The 23,989-nt window shown below is 35.4% G+C and overlaps 3 protein-coding genes across 3 annotated transcripts; 2 read left to right on the top strand and 1 right to left on the bottom strand.

Annotated features, from left to right (window-relative positions):
• The first annotated feature begins 827 nt into the window (after positions 1–827).
• On the top strand, positions 828–3,611 carry LOC131635728 (uncharacterized). Its single transcript, XM_058906371.1, has 2 exons — positions 828–1,656; positions 2,757–3,611. The coding sequence occupies exons 1-2, from the start codon at positions 908–910 to the stop codon at positions 3,403–3,405; spliced, it is 1,398 nt and encodes a 465-aa protein (XP_058762354.1). The 5' UTR covers positions 828–907; the 3' UTR covers positions 3,406–3,611.
• A 759-nt stretch (positions 3,612–4,370) lies between these two features.
• Positions 4,371–7,377, bottom strand: LOC131635730 (chaperonin-like RbcX protein 2, chloroplastic). Its single transcript, XM_058906372.1, has 5 exons — positions 6,745–7,377; positions 6,321–6,412; positions 4,924–4,981; positions 4,724–4,789; positions 4,371–4,630 (listed from the first exon to the last, which is right to left on the bottom strand). The coding sequence occupies exons 1-5, from the start codon at positions 7,069–7,071 to the stop codon at positions 4,508–4,510; spliced, it is 666 nt and encodes a 221-aa protein (XP_058762355.1). The 5' UTR covers positions 7,072–7,377; the 3' UTR covers positions 4,371–4,507.
• Positions 7,378–14,753: 7,376 nt separating this feature from the next.
• Positions 14,754–16,543, top strand: LOC131635723 (uncharacterized). Its single transcript, XM_058906367.1, has 4 exons — positions 14,754–14,904; positions 15,544–16,169; positions 16,384–16,457; positions 16,507–16,543. Exons 1-4 carry the CDS (start codon positions 14,754–14,756, stop codon positions 16,541–16,543), a joined length of 888 nt encoding a protein of 295 aa, XP_058762350.1.
• Positions 16,544–23,989: the final 7,446 nt, after the last annotated feature.

The following is a 23,989-nucleotide window of genomic DNA, read 5'->3' as shown; positions in this document are numbered from 1 at the left end:
GAGGATGCACACACTCGAAAAGATGGATATGTGAGGATGCTTACGATCGAAAAGATTGAGACGTGTGGATGCGCACGCTCGAAAAAATGGATATGTGAGGATCACATGAGACGAATCTAATAAATAAGCTGTCAAATAAGCTGTCAATCTAGCAAACATGCGACCAAGAAAACTATATGGTGAGACAAAACGTCATTTACATCACTTCTGGCCTCTCATGACCCTTTATAAATATATCAATATAATATATTTTGATTTCTTAAAAATAAAAATAAAATAATAGGAATTAATAGTAAATGATTGATATAAAAAAAAATTAATATTAAGTATTCAAAATACAAGAATCTATCAAGTTACCACAGAAAAGTTTATTTGTAGCAAGTAGTTAAATATAAGAATCAAGTTGACAAATTTTTTCTAACAAGTTGAACTTTATTAAATTTATGAAATATTTTTGAAATGTTAATAATTTCAAAATTTATTCCAGGGAAAGACTAATTTGGTAGTTTGAAAAAAATAATGAAAAGAAATAATTCTTATTACACGATGATGAATCAAAACTAGTATAGGTATAGGGAAAATACTTACATAGACACAACCCCAACACCTGTATTTACACACAATCAATCACATTTTTTTTATTAATTAAAAATTAAAAATAAAATTGTCTCTCTCCTCTTTTATCTCAACCACCCCCATGATGCCAATTAAAAACGAAATTTTAAATAAATTAATATTCTCTCTTTTCATTGGTTGTGCCTAAAAATATGGATTTAGGTTCGTGTCCATGCAAGTATTTCTCTAGGTATAGACGTATAGTATAGTATAGAACACTCACACTCCAAACCCTTAAACCCTAACACCTCTTCATTTTCAATAACCCACTTTCTCCGTCGCCGTTGCAACCATGACGGAGCTGAAGCTATCCGAAACCCGCGACCTGACGCGCATAGAGCGCGTGGGAGCTCACTCTCACATCCGCGGCCTCGGTCTCGACTCCTCGTTACAGCCACGCGATGTCTCCGAAGGTATGGTCGGCCAGGTAAACGCCCGGAAAAGCGCCGGCATCATTCTTCAAATGATAAAGGACGGAATGATCGCCGGACGCGCCGTTCTTCTCGCCGGCCAACCCGGTACCGGCAAAACCGCCATCGCCATGGGGATGGCGAAGTCTCTCGGTCTCGAAACGCCGTTTGCTATGATCGCCGGAAGCGAGCTTTTCTCGCTTGAGATGTCGAAGACTGAAGCGTTAACACAAGCCTTCCGTAAAGCTATTGGTGTGCGTATCAAGGAAGAAACGGAGGTGATTGAAGGTGAGGTTGTTGAGGTTCAGATTGACCGTCCGGCGGTTTCCGGTGCGGCTGCGAAGACGGGGAAGTTGACGCTGAAGTCGACGGAGATGGAGACGGTTTATGATCTTGGCGCGAAGATGATTGAGGCTATTGGGAAGGAGAAGGTGACGAGTGGTGATGTCATTGCCATTGATAAGGCGTCAGGGAAGATTACGAAGCTTGGTAGATCGTTCTCGAGGTCGAGGGATTTCGATGCTATGGGACCGCAGGTGAAGTTTGTGCAGTGTCCTGATGGAGAGTTGCAGAAGAGGAAGGAGGTTGTTCATTGTGTTACTCTTCATGAGATTGATGTTATTAATAGCAGGTTATTTACCCTTTTAATTTTTGCTTTCATGTTTTGTTGATTAATTTCATTGGTTAAGCTTTGTTAATTAAGTAATAATTGTAGCTTATTTTGGGAGTAAATGGTCTATGAAGCCTGTACATCCAAAACACGACCTTTAACATTGGTTGTAATTTAAAAAGTTGAATAAGTTAAACATAATCACAGGTGTCGGTATTGATTTCGGTGTAGTTAAACATAATTACAAGTGTTGGTATTGATTTCGGCCACCGACATTGACACAGACAATCTTTTTCTTAGGTGTCTAATAGAACTCAAGTTATTGTTCAACTGTTTGACTATAGTTTATAATTGATTTTTCCTTATAAACGAGGCTTTATGAATATTTAAAAAGCTAATAGGGTAATCAATGTGCTCCTAGAGTTGAGTCAAAATGTTCCTAGAGTTGAGTCAAAATGTTCTTGAGTTTGGTGTTCTAAGGATCAGTATTATCAAATAGCGGCGCCATGGCTGCTATGACAGATATACATGGCGGTTTTTGGGCTCGCCGCAATGGTAAATATCGGCTGATATTGCGTATTTTTCTCTCATAATCTGTTATTATGGTGTCGCAAAGTGACCGGTATGGTGGGATTTTGGCTCTCCGCCATGGACCGCCATCCGCCATCAACAACACTGACAAGGATTTACATCCTATCTATGCTTCTTCATGTGCATGGTGAAAAATGGAATTTCTTTAGCTTTAGCAAGTTAGGCTTGTGGTATATTTTTGTGGGGTGATTATTTTGGATCCCACTGACCCTTTGTTGTTGGGATTGAGAGAAGCTAGTGCACTTATCTTTAGATTCATGTTTAGCAAAATTGACTATGAATCAATGAAATCTTGGATACATTAATGTTGTGTGCTTTGCAGTTAGTAATTTCACGAAGTGCTCTTTTTCACCTAATGTTAAATCATTCTAAATAAATATGAATCTTTCTATTTAATTTTCCTTGACGGTTTTACATTATTTTGTTGTTTATCTCCTTCAATAAGGATGCTCACTTTTAAGGCTTATAAATTGTCTAAATGGTTACTTCTTTGTTCTCACCATCGACTAATTCTCTTGTTTTAATTTCAGAACGCAGGGATTTCTGGCTCTTTTCACCGGTGATACAGGTGAAATTCGTGCAGAAGTCAGGGAACAAATCGACACCAAAGTGGCAGAATGGAAAGAAGAAGGAAAGGCAGAGATTGTGCCTGGTGTTCTTTTCATTGATGAGATACACATGCTTGATATAGAGTGTTTTTCATTCCTAAATCGGGCTCTGGAGAACGAGATGTCTCCCATATTAATTGTTGCTACCAACAGAGGCTTCACAACTATTCGTGGCACGAATAACAAATCTGCACATGGGATTCCCGGTGATCTACTTGAACGCCTTCTCATCATCAAAACTGATCCTTATACCGAGGATGAAATTCACAAGATTCTGGATATCAGATGCCAAGAGGAAGACGTAGACATGAGTGAAGGTGCAAAGCGTTTGTTAACCAAAATAGGTGTAGAAACATCACTGCGATATGCCATTAATCTAATCACAGCAGCTGCTTTGGCGTGCCAAAAGCGAAAGGGAAAGACAGTGGAAATGGAAGACATAAATCGGGTTTACAATTTGTTTTTGGATGTCAAAAGATCGACACAGTACTTGATGGAATATCAAAGTCAATACATGTTCAGTGAAACAGGTGAAGTTGATGAAGATGACGCCAATGCTATGGTCCTCTGAAATTCATGCTCATCAGTTGGAGCTTTGTAATTATTCGCTATTTATGTAAGTTGCAGCTATTTATTTCATGATCGGCCGGGTCATTGAACTTAATTTGTATTTGATTTTGAGCACCAGTAGTTATTCGAAGGTTGAATTGCAGTATTTACAATGCTAACACAGCTGTGATTTATATGATTATATCTACCGAACTTTTCCAAGGTTTTTATATTTGCTGTCTCATGTGTGCACTATCATGCTCATTTTCATTTTCGGTTATCCATAGAGTATTTCAAGATTTATTTTTTGGTAGTGACTTTGCCACATTTGCTTCTTTACATTTAAAAAAAATATTAATTTAGTCTTTTATGTGCTTGATTACTTATAATTGGGTAAATTTGTATTGAGAAAAGCAATAAAATAATTAATTATAACCTAGTATTAAATTTTACTACATTTATCGCTTAACTTGTGCCTTTGGGGCACAAGTTAGCATTACCCTTTATAATTTTAGCAATTTAATGAAATCATAATTCCATTTCCTTCATCCTCATTCACTCATTTGTTGTCCTAAATTAATAAGTCTAACTCCAATTTTCTGCAATCATAACAACTTGAATACACGAAATTTATGGCTTCAAAGCTCATTCTTCAGCAATGCATTGAATTTGTAAAATCATAACTCTAGACTTTTATCTCAATTGGTAGATGTGAAGATGAGGGGACATGTCATAAATGATTAGAGGATGTATTTGACCTTTTCTTAGATCTCATTGATAATTCTAATACGAGTTCATGAAAGTGTTCGACTTCGAATCAACTAAAACATAGATATATCGTTAATACGAGATGATTTTAGAATATTGATAATATGAGAGACAAACATTATACCAGTATGAATTTGGAAGTTGACAATACTTATGATTTAGATACTGTTAAGAAGCATTCTTCGCAAATGCCAAGTTTTGAAATCCTACATCTCAAACTATTAAAAATAATGGACTATGTATTTAAAAGGTATTGATATATACACAATTTAATACTATAAATCTGGAAAATGACATTTGAAAACAAAACATGTTTATACCTAAACTAGGAATTAAGAAACAATGTTTCATTCATATCAACCAATTTTTTCTGTGTTGCTGTCATCCGATGGCCATATTACTGTCTCCATGAGTCTTTCCCTCATCAACTCCAAGTTTTCATCAGATATTTCTTTGTATATCTCAGCATGATTGCATTTCTGCACAGAATAAAGAAACATTAATCCCTTCTTGACAAACGATTTTACAAGTCTTTCGATAAATTCAAGTACGAGAATTTTGTCTTCAATTACCTTGACCCATTTACCATAGAGGTGAAGCCGAGTTAACATGACTCTTTCAGCAAGCTCTTGTTGTTCCTGTCAATTGAATGAAAACATATATGGCATCATCTAAATCATGCATTAACAGAACACAAATGTTAAATTGAGATGTAAAATTTTCAGTAAAAGTTGTTAGTATATTCATGGAATGACTAAGATTGAAAGAGTACCTTCCCGAGCATTCGGATAAAACGTTTACCATCTGTTGGTTTGTTTGATACAACAAAACTGCAAATATAGAACAAAACATCAATAACATTACAATCTAAATAAACATCTTACAGTGAAATCGTAAAACAAAAATAGTTATTACTTAGTTTTGTTACAAGTTAGTTAAAATTTATTAGTCGGTCATACACGTATTCATTGTACACATCTTATCTCTGTAACAATTGAATTATTTTTTTATCTTATTTCTTTCTTTTTTGAGTTCAACCATATTTTTTAACATAACATGATCACCACAATAAAGAAAAGATGCTTAAACTTATCAACGAATATAATCTCCAATCATTTTCTCTTTCTTTCCAATTTTTTTTTCTCATTTCACTATATTCTTTTCTTTTGATCAAATGATATCAAATTTTTAAAGGCTTTCACGATAATAATTGATTTCTTTTGATCAAATAATTTTGATTATTATATAATTGTTGAAATTTCTCACACACCTAAAATTATTTTGATGAATTTATTTTATACTTTTATCCAATAGGAGTTAACATGTTTTATTCCTTCTCTATATGCTTATACACTACTCCCTCCGTCCCAAATTATAAGAGAAATTCTCTTTTTAGATTCATTGAATAATTAATATATCTAGTATATATATAGACCAGATACATTAATTATTCAATGAATCTAAAAAGAGAATTTCTCTTATAATTTAGGACAGAGGGAGTATAATATTTAAACATCTTTTGTTCGTTTTGTGCTTTTATCCTATGATGGGTAAACTTTGTTAACCAAATTGGGCATTTGAAGACTCAAAATTGAATTTATTGATTCTATTGGAATTAAGAATTTTTTTTCGAAGAGTCTAAAATAGGCCAAACACTTCTATGATTAGGACGTGTATATTTTCTTTAATGAGTTATGTTGTATTTTTTTTTTTGTATTTTATTGTTATATTTAAAATTGAAAAATGTTAATCTATATTCTAACTTAAAGAAGAGTATTAAAGTCAATTGTGTAATGTTTGGTTATAGGTATTATTAGTTAGTTAGTTTTGTTACAAATTAGTTAAGATTTACTAGTGGATGATCATCACTATATAAAATATATCATGTATTTAATGTAAGATGTATTTTATCATTGAATCAATATTAAAAAATTAAATCATCCTTTATTTTAATTCTCTCTTTCTTAGACTCAATCATTCATCATTTGCTTCCTAACATCTTGGAAACATGATACAAAACATAAATAAGGTCGCTTTTTCCAAATGATAATTGTTATCATTCAACCCAAAATAAGTAACTAAACACAATCTCAACATGTGACTAAATATTTGAGTAAAAAGAAAATGTGACAAAATACAAAATGTAACAAGAATAAAGAATTCACTTACTTATAAAACCAAGTATATTTAGGTGGATTCATCTCATACAGTTGCTGAAGAACAGTCCTCACAGCTTTGTACGTGAAATAGTTGAGCAATTGCTGTTTACAAAGATGAGCCCAGTTAGATTGCTTTCATATATAACATATCTTAACAAATTCATATCCTAATTTAACATAAAAAAGACTGGATCTAGCCTTGCAACTGACTAATTCAAAGGGATCAATCCTACCGTCCACTTTAAAGTTAGAGCATAACTATGTATGAATTTGGTCTAACACAAAAATTGTTAGCACCTAATCAGATTTAAACCAAAGACTTTGAGAAGAGCCCACTCTGATGACTTAAGCTTTCATCGTCGTGAAACTAGAATTATGAATTTAAGAACATTATCATTATTGAATAACATGCTCCAAAGTTTAGATAAAATTACCGTTTTAACATCCTCAAAAGTATCATCATACTGACCACCAAGCTCACTAACAATGGTAACCCTCCTATCATAACTGCTTTGCTTCTTACAGCTTCTGCTAAACTTGAGTCTCCATTCCCTACCCGGATCAGTAAAAGAGCTGCTCAACCCCAAACTCCTACCGCCGCCGCGCCTCGCCGAATACTTCTTTCCCATCAAATTCTTCCACAAAACCACCTCTCCACAACCACTCTTCACATTTGTTGTTGGAAGAGAATCCACACACAAACATGGACCAGTGACCGAGTCCATCACAGATGAACCAATAACAGAAATTGCTCCTACCATCTTCCTCTCTCACAAATCCAAACTATCAAAAACAACAAGAGCTCTTGAAAGCTGAATGATAAAAATAAGAATGGTCTTAAAGATACCCAACAGAATAAATAAGCAATTAAGGAAGTGGCTAATAAAGGGTATGCAGAAAAATTGGAACTTGTGAAGTTGTTACAGTCAAAGACGGATGAAGAGTTTGTTTGAAAGATGAAGAAGAGAAAGAGGAGGCGAAGAGTTGCAAGGAAAAGTAAACAAAAAGAGAACAAGGGTGTGAGATTTTTTGAAGGGTGTGTGTGGATGTTAACCAGACAAATTTTTGAGGTCCAAAATTGTCCAACAGAAAATTAAGGATTCAAAATTCAACAATTGTTAACCAAAGGAATCAAAGATACCATGTGGTTAGATACGTTTGGTGAATGTAGTTAGCCACGTGGAGGTGAATCTTTGTCGTTTTTTTGTTTAAGGATTCCGTTTTGGGTTTGTTACACATGTGTGAAGGGGAATGGGAACTGTTTCTGCCAAACAAACTCGTGCATAGTTCACATATGAACGTGGCACAAATGTTGGACAATGTTCACTTTCTTTGGAATTGTGAGTTTCTATGTTGGTTAACGGTTTATTTTGTTCTTAGATGGTGGATGTAAAAATTAAGATTGGGAGTCACTTCTCATGTAAAGTTAAATAATTTACTCTATAATTGTTTAAAGTGATTTTTGGTTAATGAAAAAGAGAAAAAAAAGAGCGGTTCGAGCGTTTATTGGGCAATGGTAGAATGATAGTTAACAAGCTGACAGTAATTTAGTTCGCTTGTATTTGGAGTATCTGAAAATCAAGAAATCACAAGATCTTTGGCACTAAGGAAATCAAAGCAGAAAAGATGACAGGAGACGTGATCAGTGTTTTAAAAATTAGACTGGACATCAAACCGGTGAGGGTACTGGGTCACTGGTTTATTGTTCGAACCACTGAGTCACTGGTCGAACCGCATGACTAAACTGGGTTAAACCGGATAACTCGGTTGAATAGACCGGTCGTTATAATAAAATTATATAGGTATAAAATTTGTCGAACCGGATGATTCAGTCTCTACAGTACAAAATATAACTAGCACTTAAATTTTTTGAAAATATGATATTATAAAAAAATTCACAAGTTCATAATTTAAATTCAAATTTTACCCAAGTATCACACACAATAAAATAGTAATAATTATAAAATATAATTGCAAACAAAAGTTTAATCGCAACATAATCTAATTGAATAATTTCTAACAAAATAATTCCATTGTCTACTAAATTTAATTTCAATAAAAGAAAAGTTGTTTCAATGTTGGGATCTCCTTCTTCAATATCAAAATTATCGGTAACAAAATCAGCCGCATCTACAATAATTTTTTTATTATTTTATTTTTTATTTTAATTTTAATTAAAATAGTCAAAACGACGTTGTTTTAATTTTTTAAAATTAAAAAAATTAAAAAAAAATTAAAAAATGCATTTAAATCGTTGGTTCACAAAAACCGTCGGTTTTCCCGGTTTTAGCGATTTAAACCGGTTTTGACCGGTTCACACCGGTTCAATGACATTCCCGATCCAGCTATTGAACGAGACAGGTTACCTGGCCGGTTTCCGGTTCGACCGGTCCGACCGGACGGTCCGGTCCAATTTTTAAAACACTGGACGTGATAATGTATTCATGGAAATGGCTTTATTTCAAATCTAAGAGCTCCACATTCAATATGTCTCAGTGGTTCATGAATCCAAAAGCTTGTTTAGGAATTATTGAACCATGAACCTTGTTGCAGGTTTGGATTCCGCATTTTAGCCCCGCTTTTGGTGCTCACTTTTGTCAGTCGGCTTCGCGGTAGAGTTTGGAGTGGCATCGACTACATTGGATCTACGAATCTGCAGGTTGTTCTAGTGGAACTTTATCGCGAGTGTGAAGCGGTGTTGGCTCACTTCGACTTTGAAAAGCTGAATTTTGCAAGGAGATCTGTCTTTATCAGTAACAATTTTAGCCATAGCAGTAGTCGCTGGTCTCGTTGGCAAATTTTAAGTCGCATACTTTCGGGATTTTCGGATGTAGCAGGAAGTTGGCAATTTTTCGTTTGCCGGTGGCCATTATCAACTCATTTGACTTTGCATTCAGCAATGTTTTGGAACTGTTATGGAGTCATCTTGAGATTCTCCGAAATCCTCGGAAAACAGTCAAACTCTTAGTTTAAGCATTGTTCGATTCTCTGGGTTTCTTGGCTTGTCTGTTTGGTCGTTTTTCGTTGCTGCACCGCTGTCACCAATCTTGCACTGAAGCTGTCTGCATTTCCAGAATTCTCATCTGTTTGGCTCTGGAGTTCAAGGATTCAATATCCAAAGACCATTTTAGAAGATTGACAATAATTTTATGACATGCTGAAACTATAGCTCTTGAGTTTTAGAATATTAATGTTGCAGTTATGGGTCCTGCAGTATGTAATCTGGTGCAGGTTGGTGTTAGAGTTAGATCACTGGGGGTTGGTTTTTGTGTCTTAAAATTCTGTATAAAGTCTATATCAGACTCTCTTCTGGTGTAACTCCTAGCATGTCTCATGCTGGATACTTTATTTCTAATTCAATTATTTTTTGCTTCTCCAAAAAAATAAAATTAGGAGGGTGTATTCAACTAAGTCACATTTTTAATTTAAAAATACTGATATGACATGACAGAATATTATATTTCTATTAGATGATGATGTAAAACTAGTTTACACTGCATTATTATTAACAAATGGGAGAGAGAACAAGAGGGAGAGAACTAAAGGGAGAGAGCAGTTGGACCGTCGTGAGAACTAAGATATTGAGAGCAGGGGGACTGAAGCACAGAAGGACTGATTTCCAAGAATTTCCAACAGAGAAAATAACGACATGCTACGTGAACAATTTACTGGAAGACATCAAAGAGACAGAAATAGTGAAATTATTCGAAAGATGGGGGAGGATTTATGATGTTTACATTGCAAAAAAGAGAAACAAACTAGGAAAAATCTTCGCTTTTGTGAGGTTCAAGGGCGTCAAAGATGAAGGATGGCTAACAAATCAAATGAAAGATATATGGTTTGGATCATACAAGATATGGGTTAACATATCTAAGTTTTCCAGACCTGGGAGCCACCCGAAATAATCAACTCGTGGATTATTATATGGAAGAATTGGAATAAGGGATCATAGCAGGAAGGATCATATTCAGAAGAATAATACCAGACCCAAGGCAAAACCTAGAATGGGGCAGAGTTTGAGACAGGAGGGGAGGACGTATGCCGCGATAACCAAAACTCAAGAAGCAACATTAGATCAGAACCACAAAGAGTCTAAGCAATATGGAGTCCCCGTTCATGTTTGGAAGAGAAACATATTTTCACTTTTGTTAAACTCCTTTGGCAGAATCATTAAACTAGATCCAGTGACAAAAGATTTGCAGAGAGTGGACGTTACGAGGGTTTACGTTAGAACTCCACATACAGAGTTTATCAACAAAATAGTAAATATCTAGATCAATAACGAACACTTCAGTATTAGAATAATTGAGGAGATATGCGAATGCTCATATGTGGGAAATGAAAAGACCAGCTCGGAATGGATCAATCAAGGTACAAAAGACGATGATGGAGATTCCGATTCTTCATTCATTCCACCTTCTTTGGTGGCCATGGAAGAAGATGAGGAAAGAGAGAGAATGGTGAACATTGATGAACATTTCTTGAGACACGCAAAATTAATTAATGATGCGAGGCTCGAGAATAAGTAAATTTAAAAAAGGTGCGAAGAGATGATTCAGGCAGTCAATAATAATGGAGAGGGAGAAGATGTAGATACAGGTGGCAATCATGATGCAGTTGTGCAGGAAACAAACGGCAACATCAACAAATCCCATATATCAAGACAAAAGACCTTTAAAACCTTGGAGGTGGAAAAATAAATACGTGGGCCCACTATAAATGGTGTGGACGATAATAATATGGCAGAGTTAAATAAGCCCTGGAGGTATAATCAAACCAAAAGCCCAATCCAAGACACTAGCCCAAGTTTGGCAGAAGTTCAAAATGAAAACCCGACCCAATTGACAGTCTTGGGCAAGGTATCAGTAGTGAATAATCTGGAGACTCAGAAGTCAAAATTCACCAGTGAACTTCATGAAGCGGAAAATTCGAAAAGAGGCGAGGAGAGATTTTTCGCAGTTGGGGAATAAGAAAATGTCAATCGAGAACAAAATGAATCAAACACAAGCAAAGACAGAAGAAGAAGGAGGGACATTCTTAGAGAAAAGAAGAAAGCATGGATTAAGAGGAAAAAAGAGAAGAACCAGAGTTGCTCCTGCAAGCATAATAAAGGAACACAAAAACAGGTACGAAGTTCCGATAATATTGATTTAGTAGGAGATGAGTCTGATATAGCTAATTGGATATTAATACATGGGGACGCAAGAGAAATTGCAAAGGATGTGTGGGATTTCGGCAAAGATTTCGGGTAGATTCATAAGGGCAAAGAAGGAGAATTAGTTCAAGAACTGGTAGCTGGGGTAAGAAGGGGGCGGAGGTCGACTAAGCCTGACAAGGTCATTCTTCCGGTCAGGTGTTCCTAAGACTTTTTTTGATGACTATTAGAATAATCAGTTACAACATCAGAGGCTTTGGGGGGATGGCTAAGAAGAAAGAAGTGCAAACTTTAATCAGTAGGCAGAAACCCAACATCATCTGTATCTAAGAAACTAAGATGGAAAATTTAGACAGAAAATTATGCCTTTCGGTTTGGGGATCCGACGAATTCGACTTCATATTCAAACCATCGAAAGGAAGATCTGGGGGAATCCTGGTCATTTGGAATAAGAACACCCTTTCAATAAAGAGCACCGAAGTACTAGAGCATGCCCTTTGGCTAGAAGGGGAATGGGGGGATGAAAACATATCTGTCAACATTGTTTTGGTGTACGCTCTGTGCGACAGAAGAAAAAAAATGCTTTATGGAATGAATTACTCTTCAAAATCAACCTCAAGAGGGACGATATAATATGTATAATGGGGGATTTCAATGCTATCAGAGATGTTTCTGAAAGAAGAGGAGGAAATAAAGCTAGGTGTTTGAATGAGATTGCAAAATTTGATAACTTTATATCTGATTCAAAATTGATAGACATACCTATCCAGGGTAGAAGGTTTACGTGGCAGAGGCCTGGAGGTGTAGTTATGAGTCGACTAGACAGATTTTTGTTCATAGATAAGTGGAACAGAACTTGGCCGAATTGCTCTCAATGTTGTCTAGACAAAGGTTTATACGATCATTGTCCGATCTTACTTTGTGATTATTCCTTTGATTGGGGGACAAAGCCGTTTTATATGCTAAAGTGCTGGAAGGATATACAAGGATACCATAATTTCGTCATAAAAAGTTGGAGGGACATCAAGGTACAGGGGTGGGTGTTAGAATCCAAAATGTGAATAATTGTTGATAACTTTTGTGGTATTTTGATAATTTTTCTCAACTCTTTCCATTTAATTACGGTTTGATATCGTGTAAATAAATAACATTTAGTTTGGTAGTAAATATATTAATTTTAAGCTTTTCTTTTGCCTTTTGTAGGTTTTATGCATTTTGGGAAGTATTAGGAGGTATTGAGGCAATTTGGAGCAAGTTTGGAGACCAAAGGAAGAAGTTTTGTTCAGCAAGGGCCGCTCAGCGGCCACTAAGCGCGCTTTCCAGTGGCGAGAGGAAAATCTGTGTTCAGCAAGTTCCGCTAAGCGGCCTCATCCCGCTTAGCGGCCTCCAGCGTGGAAGCAGATATTTTGTGAGGACCGCTTAGCGGCCGTCATGGCGCTAAGCGGCGATACTTTTTCAAGTGGCCACTTTTAGGCACTTAGAGATATTTTGTGGATCTTATCTTGTTATCTTTTTATTCCAACAACACGCACACTCTAGGGCAAGAGGAGAAGAAAGAAAAACCCATCCATATTCAAGATTTCTCAAGCATTTTTCTTCATCATCTTTGAATTTCTATGCTAGGAGGTCTTGTATTGATGTTTGTTGTTGAAGCTATGGATAGCTAAACTTCTCATGTGTCAAGATTAGAGGTAGTTAGCTTGTAGAGTATGTATTTAGCTTGATCTTTTGTATATGAACCTTGTTGGTGATTAATATATGGTGAATATCTTTGTATTCATGTTTATATGTTGTTTTGATACACTATTGAGAGATATGTTTCAAATCTTGACCAAAAGGGTATTCATCTATCAACAATCAAACTCTAGAGATAGATTTGTGAGTTGATAATCACTTGTATCAAACTTTAAAGGTTATTATGTCAACTGTCGGCATGAGAGATCATCTGACGGTTAATATAATAACAATCACGACACTGCTTTAGAGATAAACAGTATCGAGAGGATACGTGATTGTATTAATCATTGATATGTTCATATACATGATCATCAGAGTATATTCAAAAGCAAGCTAATGAAAACTAATCTTGACACAGTTTTACCAAACCGTTTTTAAATCCTAAGTTATTGTCTTTAATTTCTTTTCATGCTATTTATCTTTCATGACACTAAAAACATCCAGAACCTTAACTCAAAATACACTAAGCTGTAGAACGGTGATAATATCGCATCAATCCCTGAGGAGACGATACTAGAAATATTTATCCTATACTTTCTAACAGTGGGGAATGTATGTACTGAAGTAGAAATTTAAAAGGATTAAGGAATGTCTTAAGGAATGGCACAAGAACCACTGTCAAAATATGGAAGATAGAATTAAAGAGGAAAAGGAAAAACTTAATAGATTGGAGATCCAAGGAGAAAGCATCGGTCTGACCGAAGAAGAATTAATTGCCAGGAGCGAGATCTAATCAAAATTTCACAAACTCTCTAGTCTCAATTGTAGCTTGCAATGGCAAAAGTCTAAATCAAAATGGTTGAAGGAAGGGGATATGAATTCCAAATATTTCCACAGTTATATTAACAAAAGAAGAAAAGATAATGAGATTTTATGCCTTGATATAAACAGAAGAAGGGTTACGGAGGTGAAGGAAATCAAAGACGCATTATTTGATCATTTCAGTCGATAGTTCGCGGGTAGAGAGACTAGAGTAATTCCGAAGAACTTAACTTTTAATCATATTGAAGATTCTCATAATGAAGAATTGGTATACGACTTTTCAGAAGAAGAAATTAGAAGAGCAGGGTGGGAATGTGATAGTGATAAAAGCTTAGGACCGGATGGTGTTAATTTTGGATTTGTGAAACAATTTTGGGAGGAAATAAAACAAGACTTTGTGAGGGTTTTGATGGAATCTCACGAACACGATAGATTGGTGAAAGGCGCAAATAGTTCATTTATTATGTTGATACCTAAGAAGAGTAATCCGTAAAAAAATTCAGATTACAGGCCGATTTCATTAATAGGATGTATTTACAAGGTGATATCCAAAGTTCTCGCAAATAGATTAAAGAAAGTGATTGGACTAATTATATCTGAATCCCAGTCAGCTTTTCTATCAAATAGGCATATTCTCGATGGTATTCTAATTGCGAATGAGATAGCGGATGAGGCTAGGAGGAAGAAGAAGGAATTAATTATGTTCAAAGTAGATTTTGAGAAGGCGTATGATTCGGTGGACTAGAATTTCCTAGATTATGTGATGTCAAGAATGGGCTTTCATGAAAAATGGAGGAAGTGGATAGCAGAATGCTTGAAATCTACGACGATATCTACTCTAGTCAACGGCAATCGACTAAAGAGTTTATAATGCAAAGAGGATTATGGAAAGGCGACCTTTTATCACCATTTTTATTTCTCATTGCTGATGAAGGTTTCAGTATGTTAATGAAAAAGGCAGTCGAAAGTGGCAAATTCGTTGGGTATAAATTCGATAAAGGGTCAGATCGATTCTCTCATTTGCAATATGCTGATGATACGCTAATCGTTGGGGAAAAAAGATGTTAAATATCCAGATTATCAAGGCGAATCTATTGTTGTTTGAAGTAATGTTAGAGCTAAAGGTAAATTTCAGCAAGAGCACGCTTGTAGGGTTGAACACTCATGATAGATGGATTGAAGAGGCGGCAAGGATTTTGAACTGTAAAAAAGGTTCGATCCCCTTCAAATATCTGGGCCTTCCCATTGGTGCTAATTCAAACAGAATTGAAACATGGACGCCTGTAATAGAGGCAGTTAGAGGGAGATTGTCAAGTTGGATAAATAGGTACATTTCATTTGGTGGGCGTGTAGTGCTTATTAAATAAGTCCTTCACGCGCTTCCGGTTCACTTTATCTCGTTCTTCAAAGATCCGACAGGTATCATTTCTAAATTAGAATCAATATTTAAATAGTTTTTATGGGGAGGGTGCAAGAACTCTAGAAAAATCAATTGGGTCAATTGGGAAAAGGTATGTCAAACATATGAGGAGGGGGTTTGGGTATTAGAACTTGAACATGTTTAATTTGGCATTATTAGGAAAGTGGAAATGGAAAATTAAAACAGAAAGAATTGGGTTATGGTTAAAAGCGCTGAAGAATAGATATGGGGAGACAGAGGTCATGAGAGGTGATGTCAATAGGAAAGATTCGAATTGGTGGAAAAATATCTGTGAGATAGATATAGGAGCATGGGAAAACTCAACTTACTTTTCTGTTAAAGAAATGTATAAGGGATTGAAAACTGCTGAACCGGATCAATCCTCTATTTCTTGGTCTAAGGTTTGGCACAAAGTGATACCACCAAATATCTCTTGTTTTGGATGGAGGTTATTCCAGAATGGTTTAGCGACTAAGAACAACCTCTTTAGGAGGAATGTCATAGGGCAAGGATCCACTAGTTGTATCGAGGATTGTGATGCAAATGAATCTATACCTCACTTGTTTTTCGAGTGCAAATATTTTTCAGGTATATGGCAATCAATTTGCAAGTGGCTCCGGATATCTACTGCTTTACACAGTGAAAGTAGGATGCATTTTGCTCAATTTGAAGGTCTGATTGGAGGCGATAAGGAAACTTCATTGAAAGTCAGAGTCATATGGTTCGCGGGAGTTTGGAGCATATGGAAAGCTAGGAATGCCAAAATTTTCAGTAACAAAGATATGGTATCCGAAAAGGTGTTCGAAGACACTATTGACTACTCATAGAGGTGGTTGTCCTCAATCAACATGGACGTACAATTCAACTACGCTCAATGGATGTCAAATCCTAGGATTTGTCTCGGCCTATGAGTACAAAGACTTGGGATAGCTGAAACTGGTGCGGATCAGCAAGATATTGTAATGGACTTTTAGTTTGTTAAATCTTGCAATGTTGCAGCTGTATCTTTCTGGTGGTGATCTTTCGTTTAGTCGGCAATTTGCAGTAACTCTCCGTCAAGAACTTGGTTTCGGGTAGTGAATTGTTGTATTGATAATCATTAAACATTTTTCTGTTTGATAGATGTCCAAGTTCTAGGCTATTTGGAGTTCTAGTTTAGGTGTGAATGCTTTACTTGTCATGACTGGTATTGGTTGGTTAATTGTGGGGTATTTTGGGTGAGGTTGTTTCTGAATGTAGCTGGACAGGATATATTAAAATTCCATCCTGCTAGCATTTTGTTATAACAGTTGTGATTGACATGGCTCATGCCTTCTGTTTTTAGGCTTAATAAAGTTCCTTTGCTGTTTCAAAAAAAAAGTTTACACTGCATTACCTTTAATTTAAAAAAAAATAAAAATAAAATTTAAAATAAAAATAATTATTTAATTATTGTGAGTGCCATAAATCCTAACAATTTAATATTGACGTATGAATTCATGATGTAATTTTAGAAATATATCTGAATTGAGTTAATTTTTTAGTATAAATGAAAAAAGGAAAAGAAAATAAAAAGAATTTTTTTTATAAAATACAGCTCCATTAGCATTAGCTAGCAGAAGAGTCAAGATTTTAACAGGAGGTTCCGCAAAGAACCAATACACCATACAATTAATAGTCCTATGTTTTGCTAGATAGTCATCATAAGCATTTCCTCTCTAAGTGTATGAAATAGTTGAATTGACTATTCCTAGAGAGAAGCTCTTTAATATTGTGAAGAATCGCGACATATTGAGGCCACACATTAACAAGACTCTAAGATATGATTGATAGAAGAGTTGGAGTCAGAATAACACATTGAAATTATGTTTCTAAGGGGACAAATGTTGAACACGGTGGTGGAACAACTAATACGACTTGTTAAATTAGTATGACAGTAGAATGACAACAACAACAACACAATGTAGAAAGCAATAAAATAACACAAAATCTTGTTAACCTAGTTCAGTGAAACCACACTTACGTCTAGATGACACTCTACCCAAGAAAGGAAATTCACTACTTTGAATTAGTCAATTAGTCTTATAGAAACATCAACCCCATGATGTTCAATGTCTCTTCTAAATCCTAGTGACTTTCTATTTATGACTCCCCCTAAATTTGTGAACCCTCTCACTTTCTCCCAATCACTAATCCCAAGTGATCAACTTAACCATAAACATATTGGTTGTTGAATTTAAAATTCAACTAAAATAAACAACAACTATGCTAAGTTACTGAAGCAATAGTGTGGTGTACAACAAACAAGATCCAACACTAATCCTTATAATATGAGTGATGTAACATCCCGATTTTATTAGTTATTTATTTAATTATTTTATTTGGTATTTTATTAATCATTTACTTATTTAATTATTATGTGGTCTAATAGTTATTTAATTGTGTATTATTATGCTAATTAGTTATTTGAGCTATTAGTAGAATAATGAGATAATATGCTATTGAGCTTAATAATTGAGAATAGAAATAGTAAGTGAATGGGTAGCTAAGCCCATTCTATTTAAGAAAGATAATAAGAAGGAAATTAGGTTTAGTTGTCATAACTATCATTTGAGAGAAAGAGAGAACTCTAGAGAAGAGAAGAAAAAAAAGAGAAAAGAGAAAGTGTGGAACTAGAATAAGAAGGAGATTCTTCAAGAGGTAAGAGTTTGACTTCCCATTGTTATGGTTATATATGAATCTATGCAATTAATAGGATATATGTTTAGGATTGGGTGTTCCAATTGATGGGATTTTGGGATAGTTAGGGTTTTGATATAAACTTTGGATTTAATGATAAAATAGGAGAAATTGATATGATAGGTTAGTACCCATAAAGAGTAATGCATTAGGTTGCTATTGTATGGTGTTAATCTGTTGTTTGATGGGTGTATTTTGAACCTATAACATGTAAAACTCGTATTTGGTTTTATGTTGGAAGTGTTGGAAACACACAGTTTTTTTTCTTCTGTTTTTAGTGTGGTTCGCTGGGCGAGTTTTCTGCTTCGTCGGACGAGGGTTCATTCAGAGATCTTCGTCTGGAGACACCAGTGGGTGAGAGAGGGAAAAATGTGACCAAGTTTCTGTAACAGGTCGCCGGGCGAGCGAAGGCTTTTGCCGGGCAAAAGTACCCTCTTTTGTGAATTTTCTAAAGGGCATCCGTAACTCCGTTTTATGTGTCGTTCGAAGCATTAGGAAGCTAATAAAATTATCTTTATGATAAAACTAGAATTTTTGGCACTTGAAGACTTAATTATGATGTGGTTGTATAATAACATATATTTATGTGAATATGTGTTATGGCTTGATGGAAGGTGAATAATGTGTTGGTATGGTATATTGTATATGATTCATGATTGCGTGTAAATGAATATATGCTATTTGAATGTACCTTGTTGTGGATGACTACTTGATGCATGTTGTGCAACTTTTGGTGAATAATTCATATGAGTTGGATTATTGTGATATGCGTGTATGGTTAAGATTATTCTGATGGAGTTTTGGGATAGTTAGGGTTTTGATATAAACTTTGGATTTAATGATAAAATAGGAGAAATTGATATGATAGGTTAGTTGTAACACCCGGAATTTAATTATTTATTTAATTAAATTGTATAAGGAAATTATTTGTTGGAATTAGTCGAAGTTAGAATTATTGACATTATTATAAGAGGCGTAATTGGAATTATACGTTGTGTTGGGCGGATAAATTAATGATTGAGAAATTAGTCGGTTTAATCGGAGAATAATATTAGAGATAATATTACTATAATGGACCATTATTAATTTAAGTTGATTTAAGCCGTAGAGAATGATATTGAATATGTTGAGTTGGTGGTTCAGAAGATTTATTTTATAGTCGGTAGTTAGTCAATTTGGGGGAGAGAAATAATAATAGAATTAATATTATGGATTATGAGAGTGTTTTATTTAAGTGGGCTTAGACGTTGCGTTGATGATAGTAATCATGGGGGTGTTAATTAGTAAGCCCAAATGAAGATTATAATTATAATAATAATTATAATAAAATAAAGGAAATAAGAAGAGAAGTTAGGTCTTAGTAGGCGTGGAGAAAGAAGAAAAGTTGGAGAAAGAGGAGAGGTGAAGAAGAGAGCCATGGCGGAAGAGAAAAGCTAGAGGAAGTCCAATTTTTGCAGCAAGTTTCTGTAGTGAGACACCTTAGTAAAACAGACGTTTCTCCCAATCCAACCGTTGGATCGTCGCGGTTCTTGGACACAATGTTCCAGACTCGTAGAGGTTTTTGGTGCGTCTCTGCACGTTGTTAGAAAAGATTTTCGGAGAAAAGTTGGAAGTGGCGGCATAAGCTATGGCAACCGGGAGAGTATAGCAATCTCATATCCAAGGTAAGAGTGGGGTTCTAGCTCTATAAACGGGATTATGATGAATGATATGTTGGGGTTATGGTTGTATGATTGCCTCTGTTTTGTGTGTTGTGATTGTATTGTTGAATGTTGAAATTGATTGAAGTCTGTGAATAAGGTTATAAAAGTTCAATCAATGGTTGTGGGAAATTAACCTAGGGTTTATAATTATTATTAATGAGGAATTAGTTGTAGAAAATTGCTAGATGTTGGTGGAGTATAACTATAATATTGCTATGTTCCTGTGATGATCGAAATTGAATTGTATTGGAATCGAAGGAAGAAAATTGAGTTTTAATTTTGTTGGAAGATGCTGTCAGCGCAGGTAAGCGCCAAGGTTTGGACGCGGCGCAAACTGAAGGTTTCTGTGGTGTTCGCGGCGCAAAGAGAGGTTCGCGGCGCGTGCTATACGAGTTTTAGAAATATGTTTTGATTTCTGGCCGTTGATGTTTTATGTTGGTTGTTGGGATCAAGCCTTAGTAGGATTAACTTGAGAAGAATTATAATTATTATTAGTGAAGAAATTGGTTTAAATTAATTAGAATATTATACCGTTGGAATTGATTAATTTAATTAGTAGAAATTATAGTGATGATTCTTAGTGATGAGATATGTAGTTAATGGATTAAGTTGTATAAAGATGAAATTGGTGTGAAGAAGAAATAGCAGTAGTAATAACGATGATATATGTAGCAGGCTGAATTAGTAGCATAATTGGAATTAATAATAGAATTAACGAATAATAGAGTTGGAATTAGAATGATAAGAATTGTTGGTAGTAGATTAATTAATAAATTGAAGAATTAGTACCTAGATGTTTAGGGGATGTTTTGTAATGATTAAGTTGATGCAATTGATGCATGTTTAAGTTGTTGTTTTCGTTGTTGTTGTTGTTGTTGTTGTTGTTGTTCTGGTAGTTGTTGTTGATACGTTGATTAAGTTGCAGGTCTTATGACCAATGTTGTTTAAGTTATTGATGATGCGTTGATTAAGTTGCAGGTCTTATGACCAAGGTTGATTAAGTTGTTTGCGGTTGTTGCATTGTTGTGTTATGACGTTGTAGTTGTTGTTATTGTTGCCTGCATACATTTGCATATTACGTTGGCCTGGATTGGCAAAATGTTTAAGTTGCCCTTGACGGCACCTGTTTAAGTTGGCCTTGATGGCACCTGTTTAAGTTGAAATGCCTCGATAACCTGGCATATGTTTAAGTTGGGAGTTCTGCTCCAATGGTACCACATGCATTTGCACATTTGAGTCGCATTTGAAGTTGTTGTTGTTATTACGTTGTTGTTGTTGTTGTTATAAGTTGTTGTTGTTATACTTGTTGCTGATAATTGTTATTATACTTGTTGTTGGTAAATAATTATTATAACTGTTGTTGCTATTTGTTATTATAACTGTTGTTTGAATAAGTATGAAGTGGTGAAGTTGTATGATCTAATCTTAAAATATTATTTATCATACGCTTGTTTATATTGTTGGATATCTCACCCTTCTGAATGATGTTTCCCTACCATGGGAAATGGACAGGTACTCAAGATAGCGGTGGAAGTTTGTAGAGATTTTATGAAGTCTTTAGTTGTTGTTATTCGAGTTAGTGTGTTGCTCTGATACGTAGCACTCAGGGGGATAAAGCGATTGTTTAATTATTATTTTACTTGCTGAATTTTTAAGTGAATTATGTTTTAAATTGTAACTTAAAGTTACCGTGCAATGATGCTACGACTTGATTTGAATATTTATGAAGTTTGATGATTCCGCTGTGAGTTAATTATTTAATTTGAAAAAAAAGTGATTTTTGAATAATGATTTAATTGTCCATTTTAAGTTACGTGCTATGTATCTATATGAAGGAAAATAAGTCGTAATTGTTTTTGAATGACGAATATGTGATACCTCAAATGAATTTGTTTGGAATTTATACTCTGAGTTTTATTATAAATTACCGGGTAGAATTGGGGTGTTACATTAGTACCCATAAAGAGTAATGCATTAGGTTGCTATTGTATGGTGTTAATTTGGTGTTTGATGGGTGTATTTTGAACCTATAACATGTAAAACTCGTATTTGGTTTTGTGTTGGAAGTGTTGGAAACACACAGTTTTTTTCCTGTTTTTAGTGTGGTTCTCCGGGCGAGTGTTCTGCTTCGCCGGACGAGGGTTCATTCAGAGGTCTACGCCGGGCGAGACCAGCGGGCGAGAGAGGGAAAAATGTGACCAAGTTTCTGTAACATTTCGCCAGGCGAGCGAAGGCTTTCGCCGGGCAAAAGTACCCTCTTTTGTGAATTTTCTAAAGGGCATCCGTAACTCCGTTTTATGTTTCGTTCGAAGCATTAGGAAGCTAATAAAATTATCTTTATGATAGAACTAGAATTGTTGGCACTTGATGACTTAATTATGATGTGGTTGTATAATAACATATATTTATGTGAATATGTGTTATGGCTTGATGGAAGGTGAATACTATGTGTTGGTATGGTTTATTGTACATGATTCATGATTGTGTGTAAGTGAATATATGCTATTTGAATGTACCTTGTTGTGGATGATTACTTGATGCATGTTGTGCAACTTCTGGTGAATAATTCATATGAGTTGGATTATTGTTGTGAGATATTGGGTCGAACTCTAGTATGGCCGAAGGGTAGCTTCTTGGTTCGACAGGATTAAGCATGAAGTTGAAGGTTGTTCACATGCTTGTGTCGAAGATGCTAGGGTTGTTAGCATTTTAAATTAGGTTTAGTGTTTAAACCCTAATTTGTTAAGTTAGCTTGTTTATTAAGTTGGCTTGTGTAATGGGCCTTGTGGAAAAAGTCCATTAGTTAGTATGTTAGGTTTTATTATAAATAACATATTAGTCTCTCATCATTGCTAAGCTGCAAATCCTAATTTGGGTGAGAGAGGTTATTTGTTATTCTTGTAAACTTGTAATCTTGTTTTAAGAGAAAGTAAAAGAATAGAAGTTATAACCAATTCTTGTGTTCCTCTTCTTCCTTGTCCTTTATTCTTCCCTTGCATCATACTTTGTTCTTGGTATTGAATTCACAACAAATTGGTGCGGTGAGCGTGGAGAAGATGCCTTCAACAAAGTATGAGATTGAAAAGTTCACCGGAGTGAATGATTTCGGTCTGTGGCGCTTGAAGATGAAAGCCCTACTGGTTCAGCAGGGTTGTTTGGAAGCGTTGAAGGGAGAGGCAGCCATGAATGCAGAATTGACGGCAACAGAGAAGATGAATATGATCGAGAAAGAACACAGCGCAATTTTGTTAAGCCTTGGTGATAAGGTTCTTTGGAAGGTATCAAAGGAGACGACGGTATCAGGGTTATGGGTGAAACTTGAAAGTTTGTACATGACCAAATCGCTGGTAAATCGACTCTACCTGAAGCAAGCTTTGTATTCATTCATGATGATTGAAGATAAAGTGTTGGCTGAGCAGTTGGATATGTTCAACAAGCTGATTCTTGATCTTGAAAATATTGATGTGAAGATCGATGATGAAGATCAAGCGCTATTACTATTGTGTTCTTTGCCTCGATCACATGCTCACTTCAAAGAAACTCTCCTGTATGGAAGGGAGTCCCTGACGTTTGAAGAAGTTCAATCAGCCTTGTATTCTAAGGACTTGAATGAACGAAAGGAGCATAAACCTTCGACTGTTGGTGAAGGTTTGGCCGTTAAAGGAAAAATCTTGCGAAAGAATGGTAAGTTCGACAAGAAGGGCAAAAGTCAGCCGAAGTCTTACAGTGGCGAAGCATCTGGAATTCGATGCTATCATTGTAAGAAGGAGGGTCACACAAGAAAGGTGTGCCCTGAACGCCTGAAAGATCATGGAGGTAAGGATAATGGCAATGCAGCCATTGTTCAAGATGATTTTGAATCATCTGATGTTCTTGTGGTTTCAAGCAATGACTCGAGAAGAGAGTGGATTATGGATTCAGGTTGCACTTGGCACATGACTCCAAACAAAGACTTGTTCGAGTAATTATGTGATCAAGATGGTGGATCAGTATTGCTGGGAAACAACAAGGCTTACAAGATTGCAGGTATTGGATCTGTTAGATTCAAGCTCCATGATGAGTCAATAAGGTTGTTGACTGAAGTCAGGTATGTTCCTGATTTGAAGAGAAATCTGCTTTCTCTTGGTGAATTCAACAAGAAAGGATATGTTTTCCAAGGAGAGAAAAGTATCCTAAGAGTCATG

Source organism: Vicia villosa, unplaced genomic scaffold, assembly GCF_029867415.1.
Source record: "Vicia villosa cultivar HV-30 ecotype Madison, WI unplaced genomic scaffold, Vvil1.0 ctg.001537F_1_1, whole genome shotgun sequence".
NCBI classification, from domain to species: Eukaryota; Viridiplantae; Streptophyta; class Magnoliopsida; order Fabales; family Fabaceae; genus Vicia; species Vicia villosa.
The sequence above is the reverse complement of the archived record's forward strand: the minus strand, read 5'-3'. Positions and strand labels throughout refer to the sequence as shown.

What these genes read in the sequence shown, in the direction of transcription:
- LOC131635723 (XM_058906367.1), top strand. Translation starts at nt 14,754, where the DNA reads ATGGAGGAAGTGGATAGCAGAATGCTTGAAATCTACGACGATATCTAC. An exon ending in CATTGCTGATGAAGGTTTCA is followed by an intron (nt 14,905 to 15,543) that starts GTATGTTAATGA and finishes TGGCATTATTAG; the next exon opens with GAAAGTGGAAATGGAAAATT. An exon ending in CGTCAAGAACTTGGTTTCGG is followed by an intron (nt 16,458 to 16,506) that starts GTAGTGAATTGT and finishes TCTGTTTGATAG; the next exon opens with ATGTCCAAGTTCTAGGCTAT.
- LOC131635728 (XM_058906371.1), top strand. Translation starts at nt 908, where the DNA reads ATGACGGAGCTGAAGCTATCCGAAACCCGCGACCTGACGCGCATAGAG. An exon ending in ATTGATGTTATTAATAGCAG is followed by an intron (nt 1,657 to 2,756) that starts GTTATTTACCCT and finishes TTTTAATTTCAG; the next exon opens with AACGCAGGGATTTCTGGCTC.
- LOC131635730 (XM_058906372.1), bottom strand. Translation starts at nt 7,071, where the DNA reads ATGGTAGGAGCAATTTCTGTTATTGGTTCATCTGTGATGGACTCGGTC. An exon ending in AAATATACTTGGTTTTATAA is followed by an intron (nt 4,982 to 6,320) that starts GTAAGTGAATTC and finishes CTATATTTGCAG; the next exon opens with TTTTGTTGTATCAAACAAAC. An exon ending in TTATCCGAATGCTCGGGAAG is followed by an intron (nt 4,790 to 4,923) that starts GTACTCTTTCAA and finishes TTCAATTGACAG; the next exon opens with GAACAACAAGAGCTTGCTGA.